The sequence below is a fragment of the Osmerus mordax genome, chromosome 3 (genome assembly GCF_038355195.1).
Source record: "Osmerus mordax isolate fOsmMor3 chromosome 3, fOsmMor3.pri, whole genome shotgun sequence".
NCBI lineage: Eukaryota > Metazoa > Chordata > Actinopteri > Osmeriformes > Osmeridae > Osmerus > Osmerus mordax.
The window spans coordinates 4,179,288-4,197,999 of NC_090052.1; the positions used below are offsets into that span (position 1 = coordinate 4,179,288).

Below are 18,712 nucleotides of genomic sequence, written 5' to 3' on the forward strand. Positions count from 1 at the left end.
TAATAGGCTAGATGTCGATGTGAGCATTAATAATAGCATATACTAATTAATTATAATTAATAATGTCCGACGTGGACTTTCTTTTCATTGTCTGCAAATTGACATACAGTTACTGATCGTAGCTAGCTTAGCTAACGCTATACAGTACCATCCCACAACGCCAGCTATCCAGATACTCTAACAGTCCCAAGTTCAACTTCAGTTACGGGCCGAAACCACTAACACAAGAGTGTATTTAGAAATGCGTCTGCCTCAAAAACGACAAAAAGCGCATATGGAATTTAACAGAGCTGTACTGACGTACCATAGCAAACAATGGGGTTTTAAGTGCAATGTTCTAAAAATACACTCTCGGTGTGATCGTTCCGAATTGCCTAAGTTGGTACAGGCTACTCTCTAGACCAGGGGTACTCAATTAGAAACCCAAGAGGTCCACTAACCAAATTTCCATTCAGTCCAGGGTCCGGAACAATTATGGTTTATTTTTCTGGCCCTTACCTCAGAGTCTTGGGGGTAATTTTGTTCAAAGTGCCCATGCTTTGTGTCATGGTCTTTGAGTCAAATTCTTAATGTTGCGGAGCGGTAGGGATGGACTGGGAGTAAAAATAAGTCACGCACATTCTGTTTGATGTGATGCTAGTTCGTGAGAACGCTAGGATACTTAATGCGAGCGCGCATAGCACGCAAGATAATTTTTTTTGCCTTTATTTGAGCACAAAATAGTTTTTTGAGCTTTATGTAAAATGAACATAGCCGTTTTTCAATTGGTAAAACCTTGTTTAGTGAAGGTGATGTCTTTTTGTCTCTTAATTTTTCAGCCCCACCCTTACGTTTCTTAGCCTGGTTTTCCATTGTTATTCTTCTCCCGGTGCTCCCGATGGCCAGTCCGCTACTGCGGGGCTGGGCTGTGCCGAGGTGGTGAATTTTCAAGTCATATCATTGGAAATTCTCGTGCTGTCAGGGGGTGCTACAGCACTCCTAGTTCCCACGGCCATGATAGTGACGTTTCACATTAGCTACCACTATTGACAAGGGCAACCGTCTCATTAAACACATCGGTTTTGTGCGCCCCACCGGCAGCACAACTGCATACTTGTCTAAAATTTGGTATTTTTAGAATCAACTTTTCGCTGGGTTTAGAGCACGCCATGTTTTTCGCTAAGGAAGAAACAGGTACTGTTAGCAAATCGATTAGCCTGCGTTGTTGCGAATGACACACACAACCTGACCCACAGAGGTTGCAACCAACTTTCAGTGAGTGAGTTGTCATGGTGATTACAGTTATTAAAGCTCCTGATTGGACCTTTTATTGGACAAGTAAGATAGAAACCACATTTAGTTGGAACAAAAAGATGTGCCGGTTAAAATGGAAACGTTCCGTCAAAATGAATTAATTCCATAATAATATATCGGTTATAGGTCCGGGTCCGGATAGGGAACCGCCTGGGTCCGGACCCGGACCGCGGTCCGCCAGTTAGTGACCCTGCTCTAGACTGAAGTAACCTTGTCTGAACGAGCTAGCAAGGTAAGACAGCCCTCCTAAAATACCGATTTATATAACTACTGTAGCTTACCAACGTGAGGTTGCCTACAGTAAATAGGTCATTTAAAATTCAAAAACAGTTTATTCAATATTTGTACTCACTTTTTCCTTGAACTTGGTCGACGATCGACAATAAACTCCTGCTTCTATATGTACCAACCTAGGCTGCACTCTATCCTGGCCCAGTGCAACCTCTTGTGGGGGGAGGGGTGACAGGCTCTGAGTGTGAAGATACGTGACAGGATCTGAGTGGGGAGATACTTGGATTTCTATGACGAAGTGTTTCAATCGTAGATTGTGGTTAAAATATGTTTAAAACGTTCTACGTTTTACGTTGATTTGTCCTACAGTGAAGTTGAAATACCATTTTCCATTAATGATTTTTTTTAAATTATTATTCTTGATGACGGACAATATGCGACTCAAGATGGGGGGGCCAGTGTGGGGCCAGCAATTTTGTCTGGGGGGCCATGGCTGATGGCGCCACTGCTGGGAACACTGGCATGAGTGCCTTTTTTAGCCCTTCTTTCCCTGCATTTTTCTATTTAATGAATTATTTGTATGTATTGTTTGTTTTTTGTGTTTTCTTTTTTCTTTTCTTTTCTTTTTTCTTTCTTATTTCTTTTTTTTTACCATGTGGGCATTGAGCCTGTAATAAAGTTTATATATACACCTCTCACCAAATGATCAACATTACATATGCAAAGTGGCCCATTATGACAGACAAAAGATGTCATTTATATGTGAAAGCAGCAGATCTCCTATTGGCCAATCATACTTGATCATGGGCGGAGACTAGACAGAGAAGACTACTTAAGGCTCCAGGGAGACTACAAAGAGACTCAACCAGAGAGACTACAGAGAGAGACTCAACCAGAGAGAGACTCAACCAGAGAGAGACTCAACTAGAAACAGCAGTAACCAGACAGAGGATCAACCAGATACAGGATCCAGAGAGACGAGACAGAGAACAAAGAGAGAGCTGAGTTATGGAGACACATCACTGTGACACATGTGGGAAGAGCCTTTCCTCATCCAGTAACCTCAAGAGGCACATGAGGATCCACACTGGAGAGAAGTCCTACTGCTGTGACCTCTGTGGTAAAACCTTTAGACATGCTGGGGATTTAAAAGTTCACCGCAGAATCCACACAGGAGAGAAGCCCTACAGCTGTGACCTATGTGGTAAAACCTTTAGGCAGGCTAGTGGTTTGACATCTCACTGCAGGATCCACACTGGAGAGAAGCCCTATAGCTGTGACCTCTGTGGTAAAACCTTTAGCCATCCAAGCAGTTTCACAGCTCACTGCAGAATCCACACAGGTGTGAAGCCATACAGCTGTGACGTCTGTGGTAAAACCTTTAGCCAGGCTAGCAATTTCACAGTTCACCGCAGAATCCACACGGGAGAGAAGCCCTACAGCTGTGACCTCTGTGGTAAAACCTTTAGCCGTTCTAGCAATTTCACAGTTCACCGCAGAATCCATAATGGGGAGAAGCCCTACAGCTGTGACATCTGTGGTAAAACCTTTAGACATGCTGGGGATTTAACAGTTCACCGCAGAATCCACACAGGAGAGAAGCCCTACAGCTGTGCCCTCTGTGGTAAAACCTTTAGCCAGGCTGGCCATTTCAGAGCTCATAGCCGAATCCACACTGGAGAGAAGCCCTACAGCTGTGACCTCTGTGGTAAAACCTTTAGACAGACAAGCGAATTAACAGTTCACCGCAGAATCCACACAGGAGAGAAGCCCTACAGCTGTGACCTCTGTGGTAAAACCTTTGTACAGGCTGGGGATTTAACATCTCACCGCAGAACCCACACTGGAGAGAAGCCATACAGTTGTGACCTCTGTGGTAAAACCTTTCGACGGGCTGACAATTTCAGAGCTCATAGCAGGATCCACACTGGAGAGAAGCCCTACAGCTGTGACCTCTGTGGTAAAACCTTTAGACAGGCTGGGGATTTAACATCTCACCGCAGAATCCACACTGGAGAGAAGCCCTACAGTTGTGAGCTCTGTGGTAAAACCTTTAGCCAGGCTGGCAGTTTCACAGTTCACCGCAGAATCCACACTGGAGAGAAGCCCTACAGCTGTGACATCTGTGATAAAACCTTTAGCCAGGCTAACAGTTTCAGAGCTCACTGCAGGATCCACACTGGAGAGAAGATCTAGAAGCACACACTGACTATTTCAGACTAAGTTCCTTCATGGATACAATGTTGTACAATGTAACATCATTTTTTTTTTTTTTTGGCAACTGAAGTGTTGAGATACACAACTCATTAATGATTCTCTCTTTTAGAGTTCTCTCTCATTTTAGAGAACCATTGGCGTAGGAACTGGGGGGGACGTGTCCCCCTCAATACTGGAAAATGCAGCATGCGTCCCACACAAAAATTAGCCTAGATACCGCAGGGAAAAAAACTGTACATTTGGAACCTTTATTTTGAAAGCGCGACAAAGAAGATATTGGGTCAATATGTCCCCCTAATGTCAAAGTACATCCTACGCCCTTGTAGAGAACCATTGAGTGTCCCAGCTGTCTTGCCTCAAGCCCTACAGCTGTGACTTCTGTGATAAAACTTTTAGACAGGCTGGCCATTTCAGAGCTCACTGCAGGACCCACACAGAAGAGAATATCTAAGCAGCACACAGATTTTTTATTTTTGTTTACTTCATTATAGTTTCATGATCATGTTTTTTGATTATCTAAATAAAGTCTTATTTAGAGTCATTTTGACACCATACTTTCAGAGTCAAGTTCCTCTGTAGATACAATGTTGTACAAGGTAATATCATTTTTTGTTAAGTTTGGCAACTGAAGTGTGAGATACACAACCCAATGTTTGTAATAGTTGGTAAATGCAAAAAGAGCCCAGCCTGTGTGTATTGGGCGTCTGGTTTTGGAGAGAGGCCCTCTCTTACTGGAGGATAAATGCAAGAGTAGGGAGAGGTTGAGAAAGGTGGGCCATTTGGCTGGTTCTTCTCCCTCCACCGGGGAGAGGAGATGCCAGGTCTGGTATCAGCCCTTTGAGGCTTATCCAGAAAGATAGTGGCGTTGTATGAGGCATCATCATATTGATCGGAAATGGCCGTGTTGAAGGTTTGACTCTATGCTACAGATGAAATAGATCCCCAGTTGGGCACCAACTCCCACTGAGATGTCCTCTACCTTTGCAATGTCCTTTCCATCCATATGTAGTCAAATTTCACATTCAGCACAGAAGGGGTTCCCACTCACGCATGGGCGTTGCTTTAGGGGGAGACGCTCAGTACTAGTCCCCACCAATATTTTCAGGTGACAAAATGGTCCCCACCAATATTTTTGCTAACTCCTTTGCGATTCCGACGGCCAGGACAAGAAACGCTGTCATTTGATTGGCTGAAAACCCGAAGCGGGGAGGGTTATCTGACACGGGAGAGTGTCAAAGCAAGCACAGGCTACTTTGCTTGCTTGCACTGGCAGACAAGTGAGCGGGTGTGTCGAATACAACGGTAACTGACCAGGGCTGTCTGCCAATACATAGCCTACCCCATAACAGGCCAAAGTAAAACCTTTAAATATTCCCTTTGCCCTTCAGCATGTACATGTTTGCCCCTTTTTGTGCTTTGTAGCTATGCCACCCAAGTAGAAGAAAGGGGACTTTTTCATAAAGCAGAGTGTAAGTCAGGCAAAAATAACTAGTCACACAAACAAACTAGCAGTGGACCAGGCTTCCAAATGCAGATTCTACTGTGGAAAATAGTATTAACTAGGGGTGGAACGGTACACTGTATTCGTACCGAACCGTACGGTACGGGCGTCACGGTTCGGTGCATGAAATTACACGGAGAATACACGGTATAAAAATAAATAAAACTTGCGTGCAAATTAATTAATGTAATGCGGAACTACTGTTAGATACTTGTGTTCTTTTGGGACATCTAATCTGTAGCTCTGATTGGCGCCGCCGTGAGTCAGAGATTGGCTAGCTAGCAGCACTAAGGAAGTGTATGGCGAATGGTGGCGACCCACGAGAGATAGAGGACCCGCCGGCCGTTTTAAGATGGCAAGTTTGGGAAAACTTTGGTTTCCCATTCAGTTACAGTAGTAGAGGCGAGAGAGTGGTGGATAAGACGAGCACTGTGTGTCTGCATGGTTCAGCAGTTGTTGGCAATGACGTGTAGTCTGGGTAGGCAAGGTAGGCACTGCCTACCCTGCCAAAATTCAAACTTAAACATTTTTATTAAATCATTTTATTTAATAAACTTGTATTTTTACTGTTTATTCTTGTGATTTATATATACAATATGTGTGTTATTGCAGTTGTTTAGACGTTACGATGACGAATGTAGCAGTTACGCATAATCAAATATATATATTTTTTTTTTATAAGCAGTGCTTTTACTGTCCGTTCACTGCGGACGACAAGCGAAAAACTCACTTGCGCACTTCGATCCTGTATTCTTCAACATGTAGCCTACAGTAGGCTACTGGTCAAAAGTTTGGACACATTTTCCCATTTAAGTGCCTAGCCTCTTACTGACATCACCGCATGTCACTGGTTGTGGGGTATGTGACTGGAAATACATCTAACATGCTAACGCATATAACGCATCTGGCGTGTGCTAAATGACTAAAAATATCCGACGCCATCACCCAGGTGTGCCAATCATTGGAATGAGACAAAACATTTTTCAATGTTCTGCTCCCGAGCGGGTTTATTTTATGTAAACACGATTAGATTGAGGCTTTACAAGCAGAGGTGATACAGGAAGTCTGTTACAGACATGTCTTGTCCGTTTTTACTACAGGAACCTGTTGCAGAAGGTGCAAGAATAATTAGCAGAATTTAACATGAAACCGAATTAATTGCTCATTGCGTGATAGGCTCCTTACGGTGCGTGTCCACTGCAGCGACGCGAATCGCTTGCCATCGCTCGCCTTCCCACAGTTCACCACGCTCGGGGGCGTTTCAAACAGATTAATATAAAATGTAGTTCTCTAAAGTCACTGTTGTAGTTGTCATGGTCAAGTGTACAGACTTGGGTTTACATACTCGCAACATCGATGAAAATACAACTTGTATACAAAATACAAAACTGTTTAATAGACATAAACGTTGACATGTGTAAAAAACGTTTTATTATATTACTCAAAGTCTGCTAATCTGTCGATACGATAGGGAGTTCCAGCCGGGCTAGCTAGCTACTGTAGTTACCTCAGCACAGCGCGATATTATACAGACCGCCCGGTCCCAACACAAGCTCTTCTCCTGTCTGGCCCCCCAGTGGTGGAATCAACTCCCCACCTCCATCAGAGATACTGACTGTCTCTCCACCTTCAAGAAAAGGCTCAAGACGCACTTGTTCCGGGAGTACAACGGTACTTAGGAATGGTTCGCTTGACCCGATGTCAGTTTCCTCAAGGATCACAATGACTCTTGCTTAGAGACTTGTTGCTCTTGTGGTTAGTGGTAATTGTTTTAAATTTTTGTTCTCGCTGTGATATATAGTTTTTATTACTCTTGCTTGCTTTTTTCCACAGGTACACTTGCACTTATAGCGGTTCATGTTGTTTAATTGTAACTTGTTTAACTACATGCTCTTATGGTTCTTCCCTTTGGCACTTACTTTGGTTGTTCACAATGTGTGCTTCATGTTTTGGCTACTCGCGATGTTTTTTGGCTATCTTGTTGTTATGATCAGTGACCTATGCACTTTGTAAAGCTCTCTCTTGGAAGTCGCTTTGGATAAAAGCGTCTGCTAAATGAATAAATGTAAATGATAGAATGATTCTATCATGATAGAATGCAACGTTACCAAGTCACTGAATGTTAATCAGTCTATCTAAGTTAGAATCTTTCAGTCTCAAACAGTGGATCAGAGAAATTTTTTGTTTCTATATTCTGTCTGGGCATGCATGCAACCACACTCCCATGTTACGAGTGGAATACATCGTTTTCACAAAGTGCAGTGATACACGTCCCGTCGCAGCAATTTAACATGTTCCAGAAGAGGGGTTTTGTGTTGGCCTCAGAGGCATGTATACCAGAACATGACATCAAGACATGTTATCATTCTTCATGTTGAATTTATATTCACACAGAGAAGCCTGACGCCTTCTGAAGGGTATGACTTTACCTTCGTTCATCCAGCTTCATAGACAGAACCAAGTGACATGTTTATTTTTAGTACAAAAGTAGAAGTACAAATCTTAGGATGGGCAGTATTTTTGTGAGTTAATCTTAATATTTGGTAAATGCGAAAATAGCCCAGCCTGTGTGTGTTGGGCGTCTGGTTTTGGAGAGAGGCCCTCTCTTACTGGATGATAAATGTAAGAACCTTAAGGTTCCTTATATAAATAGTATTTCGCAAACCTGGACTTTGTGTTCACAAAAAATGTTCACCTTTATTGGAACATTTCATATGAATCATCTTAGACCAACAGATCAATGATCAGTAAATATGCAGGATGAAAAAGATATAATGACTGATTGATGGCTGATTGGATGTTGCAGTGTTGTGGTCATGTGAGCCCCAGACTGATGGCTGATTGGATGTTACAGTGTTGTGGTCATGTGACCCCCAGACTGATGGCTAATTGGATGTTACAGTGTTGTGCTTCCAACACTGACAGGATGTGTGTGTGACTCTCTACTGACAAGGCTGGTGGCAGAGACCACTGGACACCGTGTGTGTATACGTGTGTGTGTGTATACGTGTGTACGCGTGTGTGTGCTGAAGCTTCAGAATGTCACCCTCACACACCCTCCCTTAGACACAGCTGGAGTTTGAACATGTATTTAACACAGATGTTGTTATGGTTATTTTAGGGTTCCTCTTTTTAGATCATGTGAATAACCTTCTACTTTATCTGTCTCTCTTTGTCTCTCTCTGTCTCTCTCTCTCTGTGTTGGTCTCTGTGACAGTTTCATATAATAATCTCCTAGTTTTACTCGCTGCACTGAAATAAAAACCCATATAGAATTCCTCTGTGTTTGCAGGTTATTTGAAAGTGTTTGTATCAGAAGACCTGTGTGTGTGTGTGTGTGTTTGTTTTCACCCTGGGCCTTAGGGGAGATCATTGTCATGGTAACCGCAGTGGAGTGTCTGTAACCGGGAAGAACAAAATGCTCATATCCTCTTTTTACGTTTTTACACTGAACAGGCAGAACACACACACACACATGATGAGACAGTCCTTCTCTCATTCCGAAGAGAGTAGGACTTCCTCCCTCTGTACCTCTGTCAGTCCAGACGCAAACACGCTCACACACTCTCTCTCTCACACACTCTCTCTCTCACACACAGAAGGAGAACCACACAGAAGAACTTCAAAAAGGTACAGTCTTCCATCCCTCGCTCTTTTTCTGCAGTTTACAGAACATTTACATTTAGTCATTTAGCAGACACTCTTATCCAGAGCGACTTACAGTAAGTACAGGGACATTCCCCCAAGGCAAGTAGGGTGAAGTGCCTTGCCCAAGGACTACACAGCCGGGAATCGAACTAGCAACCTTCTGATTACTAGCCCGATTCCCTAACCTCAGCCACCTGACTCCCTAACATGCTTGACTAACCCCTCCCTCTCTCTCTCTCTAGCCATGCCTTTGCCACTCTTCTTCCTCCTCCTCCTCTCCGGGGGTCAGAGGTCAGATCCGGGGGTGAGGTCTGAGGGGGGGACGGCGTGCGGCTGTGACGCGCGTCAGGTGTGTGACTGCTCCTCCAGGAACCTGACCCTCATCCCCAAGGTCCCTCTCCACGTCGTCGCCCTCGACCTCTCCCTCAACCGCATCGCCGCGGTGACCAACGCCGACCTCGCCGCCTACGCTCGCCTCACCACCCTTCGTCTCCATGGCAACCGCCTTTGGAGCGTGGCGGGGAGGGCGTTCCGGTCGCAAGGGAGACTGGAGCGTCTGGACCTGTCGGCCAATCAGCTGGCCAGCCTGAACGCTGATTGGTTCACAGGGCTGCTGTCTCTCACTCACCTCAATCTTCTGGACAACCCCTACAGGTAGGTGTGTGTGTGTGTGAGGGAAGGAGTGTGTATGTGAGGGAAGGAGTGTGTGTGTGAGGTAAGGAGTGTGTGTGTGAGGGAAGGAGTGTGTATGTGAGGGAAGGAGTGTGTGTGTGAGAGAAGGAGTGTGTGTGTGAGAGAGAGAGTTTGAAGGAGGGAGTGTGCCCTATATTGATCTCACCCCTGCCCCGCCCAGGTCCCTGGGCCCCCGTCCCCTGTTCTAGGGCCTGCTGTCCCTACGGACCCTCCGCCTGGGGGGCCCCTCCCTGGAGGAGCTCCGGAGCCACGACCTGGCAGGGGTGGGCCGGCTGGACCTCCTGGAGCTGCACGCCAACCACCTCCGCCACTACGACCCGGGTTCCCTGTCCCGGCCCTGGCCCCTGGGCGCGGCCACCCTCAGCCTGCGGGAGCCCTTCCTGACCAACCAGACGCTGGCGGAGGCTGTCCTGGATGACGTGTCGTACCCAGAGACGCCGCTGACCCTGTGCGACCTCCAGATGGCCGGAAACGTGTCGGTGCGTCCGTTTGCCGCCGTGGCACGGCGCCGCGTGCGCTCGCTGTCGCTAAGCAACACCTCGCTGTCGGATGAAACATTGGTCGACTTCCTGGAGGTGACGGACGGGACGCCGCTCAGCTTCCTGTCGCTGCAGGATGTGAGGTTGGTGGGGACGGGGCACCTGGAGCAAGCGCGGAAGACACAGCATGAGGGGTTTGACACGTTCTACCTGAGGAACGTGGAGATCGTCAACCTGTACCATTTCAGCTCCATGCAGGAGCTGGGGTTCCTGCTGCAGTACCCCCGACAGGTGTCTGTCATCAGGGCCAAGGTGAGGGGGGGGGGGGAGGAGGGGGGAGGGGGATCTGAACATCCCAGATTCAGATCCATTCTTGTGCTCTGGCAGAGATGGGACTTCACAATTTATTTTTCTGAAAAGTATCTGTACATTCTACTTCTCACATTTTCAAGCCAGGCTTGAAGTTCAGTTCAAGTAAATATGAATAGTTCACGTTCATAGTTCACCATTTAAATTCTGAACTCGTTCATAGTTCAGTTCATTTCATAGTTTTAAGGTGGAAAGTGAGAATGAAAGACTTAACTTGTTTTTTAACCCTTAGATGCATGAGGTCTAAATATTTCCGACGCTCCCTGCATGAAGTCGAACACACCTGTTGTCTTGGAATACGTTGCTTGTTTGGTCTACATGTGTGTGAAATGAATCATGGGTAACGTAGTGCAAAGTCGAGTTAGTTGGTTTAGGGTAGGCTACATAGCGAAAATTTTACAGGCACTGAGCAACGACATGGTGCAAGCATTCGATTTAGACATCATCTCTCCTCAGGAGAAGGAAAACATTCCGTAACGTTTTAGCTAGACCTCAGATAATATGAACATGTTCATCGTTCAATTCATTATTTGTCATTAAGTTGCGTTCAGTTCATCGTTCTCATAAAAATTAACGTGTTTAATGAACGCGTTCTTTTGAACTCGTTCATGCACAACTCTGCATTTCACGCACAACAAACGTAAGCTAGTCTATGAAGCTACCATGGAGCTGTACTCTTGTACTCTGCTGTAATCTACTCTGTTTTAGGATTCTCTGTTCTCCTCTCCCCTCTCCTCTTCTCTCCTTTCAATGTGTGTGAACAAAACATTCTATAGCTTGGAAAAGAAAGTTTCCCAAAACATGTCTACAGATAAAAAAAAAAAAAAAAAAAGTTTCTACAAGTTGAAAGAATATTTTCGAAAAAAAAGTTACACATTTTTTTTTCATCATTGATGAGTACTTGATGAGGACTCAGCCATACTATACTGTACTATACCGTATTGTTTCTTAAAAAGAATACAATAAAGTTTAGATTTATTTCTTCCGAAAGGTTGAAAAGATTTTCTCACAGTTTTTTTTTAAATCATTGATGAGGACTCTACTGTACTGTATTGTGCTCTGCCTAAATCAGTTTGAGGCCTCTCTGTTCTCCCTCTCTCTCTCTCTCTCTCTCTCTCTCTCTCTCTCTCTCTCTCTCTCTCTCTCTCTCTCTCTCCTCTCCTTTCACTGTGTGAAAAAAACTTGTAACTGTTCTGTGTCGTGTGTAAAACAATTACATTTTGAAATTTAATTTCAAATGTAATGTCATGTTTTCGAAAAAAAGGTTTGAAAAAAAGTTTCACAAAAGAAGTTTCCATCATTGATAAGTACCCCCCTCCCTCCTCCATCCCTTCCCTTCTCTCCCCCTCCCCTCTCTCCTCTTTCCCCACTCCTCCCCTCCCTTCCCCAGGCCTTCGTCCTCCACTGCTTCACCTCCGTCCTCCTGACCAACCTCCAGTACCTGGACCTGAGTGAGAACCTCCTGACCGACCACACCCTGGCAGAGACGCTCTGCTACGGGGCTGGCATCCTCCGGAACCTCCGGGTCCTCAACGTCAGCTCCAACGCCATCAAGTCCCTCGCCCTGGCCGGCCGCCTGGTGGCACGCCTGGAGAGGCTCACTCACCTGGACATCAGCGGGAATGCCCTGGCCTCCATGCCCAGGGCCTGCTCCTGGCCGGCCTCCCTCAGGTTCCTCAACCTCTCCTGGGCCTCTCTGCGGACGGTCACCCCCTGCCTGCCCAGCACCCTGGAGGTAGGGGTGCACTGACGCCACCGGTACACACTAAGAAGTCTGTGTTACTGAGGACTGGGTTTTAACAGCCCCCTAAAGCAGATGGAGGTTCTAGATCAGGGGTGTTCCCCCCTGGTCCTCAGGGTCCGCTGTTCTGCATGTTCTAGATGTTTCCCTGCTCCGGCACACCTGATTCTAATGAATGGGTCGTTATCAAGCTTCCACAGAGCCTCATAATATATGTTAAACATAATATTTACATAAGATCTCTTTAAAAAATATATATATATTTGTGTTTTTTTAATATTAAACTATTCCACAGAAATGGCTTCAACATATCATATTTAACCTCTGACATCTGTGTGTGGAGGTGTTGGACCTGAGCCACAACGACCTGACCAGCCTGGGTGTGGTGCTTCCCAGGCTGAGAGAGCTGCTCCTCTCTGGGAACAAGATGCTGGCTCTGCCCTCCCCCTGGAAGACCCCCAACCTGGAGCTGCTGGTCGTCACCACCAACGCCCTCAGCGACTTCTCCCCCGACGACCTACGACCTTTCGGGCGTCTGCGAGAGCTGCAGGCCGGCGGAAACAACTTCCTGTGCTCCTGCTCCTTCGTGGCGTTCATGGCGACGGCGTTGTCCGGGGCGACGGTGGAGGGGACGGGAGCGGGAGGTGTGGGGGTGCGTCTCACGGACGATCCGGACAGCTACGTCTGTGATTCTCCGCTGTGGGTGCGGGGCGAGAGGGTGGGCGGGGTGAGGTTCTCGGTGGTGGACTGTCACCGCCTGGCGTTCGTGGCGTCTCTGTGTGGCGTCTCCCTCCTCGCCGCTGGCCTCCTCGCTGCCCTTCTCCACCGGCTGCACGTCCTCTGGTACCTCCGGATGATGTGGGCGTGGCTATCTGCCAACCGCAGCGCCAGGCGCCGTCGCCAAGACCGCAGCCGTCTCCTCGGCAACGACGACCCCGTCAGCGACTCCTCGAGGTTCAGCTACGACGCCTTCGTCTCCTACAGCGAGCAGGACGCCGACTGGGTGGAGCACTTCCTGGTTCCGGAGCTTGAAGAGGACTCCAGCTCCCAGGATGCACCTCTGTCCCTCTGCCTCCACAAGAGGGACTTCCTGCCGGGCAAGTGGATCGTTGACAACATCCTCATCGCCATGGAGAACAGCCGGCGCACCATCTTTGTCCTGTCGGGGCACTTTGTGCGGTCGGACTGGTGCCGCTACGAGCTGGAGTTCTCACACCTGCGGATGTTCCAGGGCGACCAGGACGAGGCGGCCATCTTGGTTCTGCTGGAGCCGCTGGGGGAGAAGGACGTCCCCCGCAGGTTCTGCCGGCTCAGGAGGATGATGAGCTCCAGAACCTTCCTGCAGTGGCCCCGGGACGAGCAGGGGAGGGAGGAGTTCTGGAGCAGCCTGAGGGCTGCTGTGAGGGGGGATGACTGAACACACGTACACACACACACACACGTGTACACACACGAGCATGCAAGCATATTGACAGTTATTTTCTTTCTAATGTTTCTTTTTTATTCAACACGTTGAGCAGCATCATTTGCCGTAGCCATGACAACAACACATCTGTAAACAGCTTAAAATCACCTGGGGGCTATTGCACAAAAGTAGAATAAAGAAATCCAGGATAACTGAAAAAGCGCAGCTTGACTTAGTGTTATCCGCTCATCGCGGCTTATTCGGTTGCACGTTTGCCAAACCAGGATGAGAAGGTGCCGCTATGTCAATCCAGATATACATAGTTGGGATAAGTGCACCTTCACGGCTTTCTTAAATAGACCATGGTATCGATCACAGATTTACTGATGCAGAAATGGAAAAGACGCGTGTGGCATATTTTTCACCCGCTGAACAGCAACTAATTATGGAAATTGAAGCATAGTGAAGCATATAATATGCAAAAAAGGAAATACGGCTGCTGTTATTAAACAGAGAGAAAAGCCTGGCAGACAATCGCGGACCGACTGAATGCGTAAGGATTGAAAAATATCTACTTGGAAAGTTGTACACTCTGTTTTAATTGCTTTTAATATGCTTGTTTTATGTGTTGGTTGTATTGCTGTATCTGTGTTTATGTGCTAAATGTGCTGGTTTTACTGTAAAGTGTCTTTGAGTAGCCTACCATGTAAAGCACTATGTAAATAAAATGTATGATTATTTAGCCTACTTTGCCTTAAAAGTGAGCAGTGGGAATTAATTTTCCTCCGGAAATGTACCCTAAAAACTAGGCCTAATTTCAAACCCTTATTCACAATGCAAGAACATGTTTTACAACCATATGCACAAATCTCTAATCTCTAATTCGAAATATCTTTCTACAATTAATGTTCATACAGAACAAACATGACTGCACAAAAAAGATGCTGGCAACAAGTCAAGATAAAATATAAAAACATTTTGCAGGTTGGTAAGTGCCTTAACAGTTTGCAAATGTAGAAATTACTTACAAGATGCCGGCTCACATATTTGATCTGGGGGGGGGGGGGGGGGGGGGCTTCACCCCAGCTGATGAATTGGCCCTTGTTTTAAACCAAGGAAGGCCTGTGATGGAAGGGATTCAGGGTGGGACAGCTACTGACTACCTGCAAAAACTGCCCTCTTCATACAAGGTACTTGCAGGCCTTGTGTGTCCAGTGACACAGTTACTCTCCTGCCACCAGACGAAGATCCAGTGAGTATTATTCTTTAAAAGCACATGGCTTGGCACATACTGTCAATAAAACGTCTATTGAATATGGCAGGGGGAATGAACTTATGCAGTATGGGAAGGGGCTTCTGCAGCTGTTGATGAGGAGACTGTGTCACTGGACTCCAGAAGGCCTGAGTTATCATGTAAATCATATGGAAATGCATATTTAGCCCATAATGGATGAGAAGTCATTTCAGTTCAGTTTATTCTTTGCTCCAGAAGGGCAATTTGTATGCAGCAAGAAGGCATCACATGAGAATATACAACACAAACCCCACAACAATATACACAATAAAAGTCAGTTATATAGCACTCATAATATATATTTGTAACAGGATCCAGACGCAGTAGGCTACAGCCTGACAGCCAGCCTGGCAACATTGTAAGTATGGGCTAAAGGAAATCTAAATCATGCACAATTCCTGCTGTGCTAATCAATGGGTGGTTTACGGAATTCACAAACTGTCAGATGCCATCACTCCGGCCCTGCTCCCATCCATCCTCCCTGACGCGTATCGTCCCAGCTATCGGTAGCCGATCTGGGAAAACTTTTTGAAAAAGACGGGCTATGGACCCAACCAACTCTATTTGGGAGGGGAGAACTCCCTCACATGGTACAACCCATGCAGAGGCTGAGGTGTCAGAATGCGGAACGTGTGTAGCCTACTTTAAGAGAAGATAGACTAACGTGACAAATGTAAAAAAATAAAAAATCCTCGACTGGCCCAAAAGTGAAGCGGCCCACTGGGAACTCTCCCGATTCTCCCGATTACCCACCCCGGCCCTGGTTGGAGATATAGAAGGGGGCGCAAAAAAAAACGCCTCCCTCTGAGTGGCGCCCTAGGCGATCGCCTATACTGCCAAACCGGTTATGCTGGTGTCGTGAGTGCTCGAGCCAAGGACACTTGACATCAGGTAATAAGCGATAGATAGGTTCTGCCACCTCCTCATAAGTGTAGCCGAGGTTTTTATATATATTAGGGCTTCTAATGTCGGAACCGTCTTGGTTTGCACGTCTCACTTTAATCAACTCCACAGAGAGAGAGAGACTGTCAGAACCAAACTCCCCTTTTCACAATAAAAGCACACAACAAAATACCGTATAAACAAAGTCGTACCTTGGTCGTACCTTGGTCGTACCTTGGTCGTACCTTGGTCGTACCTTGGTCGTACCTTGGTCGTACCTTGGTCGTACCTTGGTCGTACCTTGGTCGTACCTTGGTCGTACCTTGGTCGGCTGGTTACGTTATTTTTATACCCGTGGACAACGTTGCCGCGACGTCGTACCTTGGTCGGCTGGTTACCTTATTTTTAGACCCGTGGACAACGTTGCCGCTACTTCGTACCTTGGTCGGTTGGATACTGTTATTTTTGGTCCCATGGACAACGTTGCCGTGACGTTGTACCTTGGTCGGCTGGATACATTAACTTTGGTACCATGGGTTAAGTTGCGGTTAACTCGCTCTTTGGTCGCAGGACAACGGATCTCGAGTGCAATATAGTGGTTTATCCAGAGATGGCGAGATCACACTGGACTGCTCTCAGTTCTGACACTTTTGCAATGTAGCCATAGTCTACATGAATTTCAATCAAACACAATATTAAATGTTGCACCCAGCACGTATAAATGTAGACAATACATGTAATTCATGTGCAGCTCAACCCCAGCATGTCTTTTCTCATCAATTTTCTCATATGCAGAAACATAGCTTTAATAAATAAAAGACTGAATTTGGAATATAATTTAGTCTTTCATTCTTTACTATAAACATGTACAAAAGCAATCAATGTGTGATGTGTAACATGATTAAGCAAACATTCTTTGTATAGCACACCAAAGCTGTATGACACACAATGCAAATTTGTGCTCCAATAATTTTTGTAATACAAAATTGTTAAATGTGACCAAAAGGTAAGCGACTCTTAAGAGTTTCATTTCCAAAGACAAGTCATCACAGAATATTACAATTCTTCCTTAGCAAACCTGCCCCTCAGTCTGCCCTGAGCAACAACTTTGCGCATGCCCATTTCAAGGCATCGCTGAAACTGGGGTTTCAGAAGAGATTTTGCAGGGGTTCAACACCGTCTTGTACGCATTGGATTTCAACTGGAAATTATCTACTTCATTTACATTACATTTACATTTAGTCATTTAGCAGACGCTCTTATCCAGAGCGACTTACAGTAAGTACAGGGACATTCCCCCCGAAGCAAGTGGGGTGAAGTGCCTTGCCCAAGGACACAACGTCATTTGGCACGGCCGGGAATCGAACTGGCAACCTTCAGATTACTAGCCCGACTCCCTCACCGCTCAGCCATCTGACTCTAACTCACTTCAAAGGTGAGTTTCTTTACAGAAATAGTTTTAAATATATAAACATATTTTCAGAAATTGGATGGGGCATGCTAATACGTATATGTTTGAAATTTAGGCTATTTAGCCTGTTTATGTGTGGCCCGGTAATAGTCAGACCGGACACAGGAATGTAAAGATTGTTTTTATTTATTTGTGGGTTTGATTCCCTGACTGCACTTATTAAGAACAGTATTAATCTTTAAGCTTTGAGGAGCTTTCAGAACAAAAATACTTATTTCCTCACTTAGCTACATGTATACAATAGGTGAAAAATAGGCAACGCACTTGTTCCGGGAGTACAACGGTACTTAGGAATGGTTCGCTTGACCCGATGTTAGTTTCCTCAAGGATTACAATGACTCTTGCTTAGAGACTTGTTGCTCTAGTGGTTAGTGGTAACTGTTTTAAATTTTTGTTCTCGCTGTAATATATTGTTTTTATTACTGTTGCTTGCTTTTTTTTTCCACAGGTACACTTGCACTTATAGCGGTTCATGTTGTTTAATTGTAACTTGTTTAACTACATGCTCTTATGGTTCTTCCCTTTGGCACTTACTTTGGTTGTTCACAATGTGTGCTTCATGTTTTGGCTACTCGCAATGTTTTTTGGCTATCTTGTTGTTATGATCAGTGACCTATGCACTTTGTAAAGCTCTCTCTTGGAAGTCCCTTTGGATAAAAGCGTCTGCTAAATGAATAAATGTAATGTAAATGTAAGTATAAGCAACAGTAGTGGCTCTTCTGAATAATGAAAGAAAATAAACAAAAATACAATGGTTGAGCCACACATTAGTACATTGGTTAATTAAAACATTTGACAATTAACCATGTTCATGACATTTCAAATACAAACTCACTTTCTCTCTGGTGTACAGCCTGTGCGCTAAATCACACACGGAAATTAGACATACAACCAGCAATATCTCCCCTCTGGATTAGGCAAGAACATGAAAATAAACACAATTTATTAGTATACACGGCTTATGCAATATTGAACAATTATATGTTCTAGTGTACTGTGTTTAATTGCTTATGCTATCCCGCTGTTCAATACGTTCCACCTTGTGGTAAGTATTCCTTCAGCTCACACGCAGTCACCATCCAGACTAAATCTACATGAATTTATAATCATCGACAACAAATATTGGCCCGTTACATTTGCAGTCTTCTCATCCACCAACATCGATAGCCCATTAAGGTAAAATAAAAGTTTTTAATCCTTATTTCTAACTTTGTCGGCAAGAATACACACCTGTATCGGAAGCTAGCTCTGAAGTCTTCTACCCGCGCTAACTTTGTGACATAAAACGCGATTTCACCACCCTCGCGAGCTAACCGTGAACTGCTCTTAAGGTGACAGTGTAACCCCAACCAAGAAGCCGCTATCCAAGCAAATAAAACAAACAATGGTATTTAACAACTCAAAAACAATCCCTACCACTTGCTCACCTGGCTACATATGTGCTATCAGATTCACATTGTTTACGTTAGGATTTCGCTGGCTACAGTA

General features: G+C 45.4%; 1 protein-coding gene and 1 pseudogene across 1 annotated transcript; both read left to right on the forward strand.

Annotated features, from left to right (window-relative positions):
• The window catches only part of LOC136940949 (zinc finger protein 721-like), a 77,356-nt pseudogene that overhangs the window by 5,479 nt on the left and 53,165 nt on the right, over positions 1-18,712 (forward strand).
• On the forward strand, positions 9,135-13,978 carry LOC136940953 (toll-like receptor 2). Its single transcript, XM_067233297.1, is given in 4 exon segments — positions 9,135-9,544; positions 9,744-10,374; positions 11,822-12,166; positions 12,516-13,978. Coding segments are annotated over 4 exon segments (2,460 nt in total). The 3' UTR covers positions 13,590-13,978.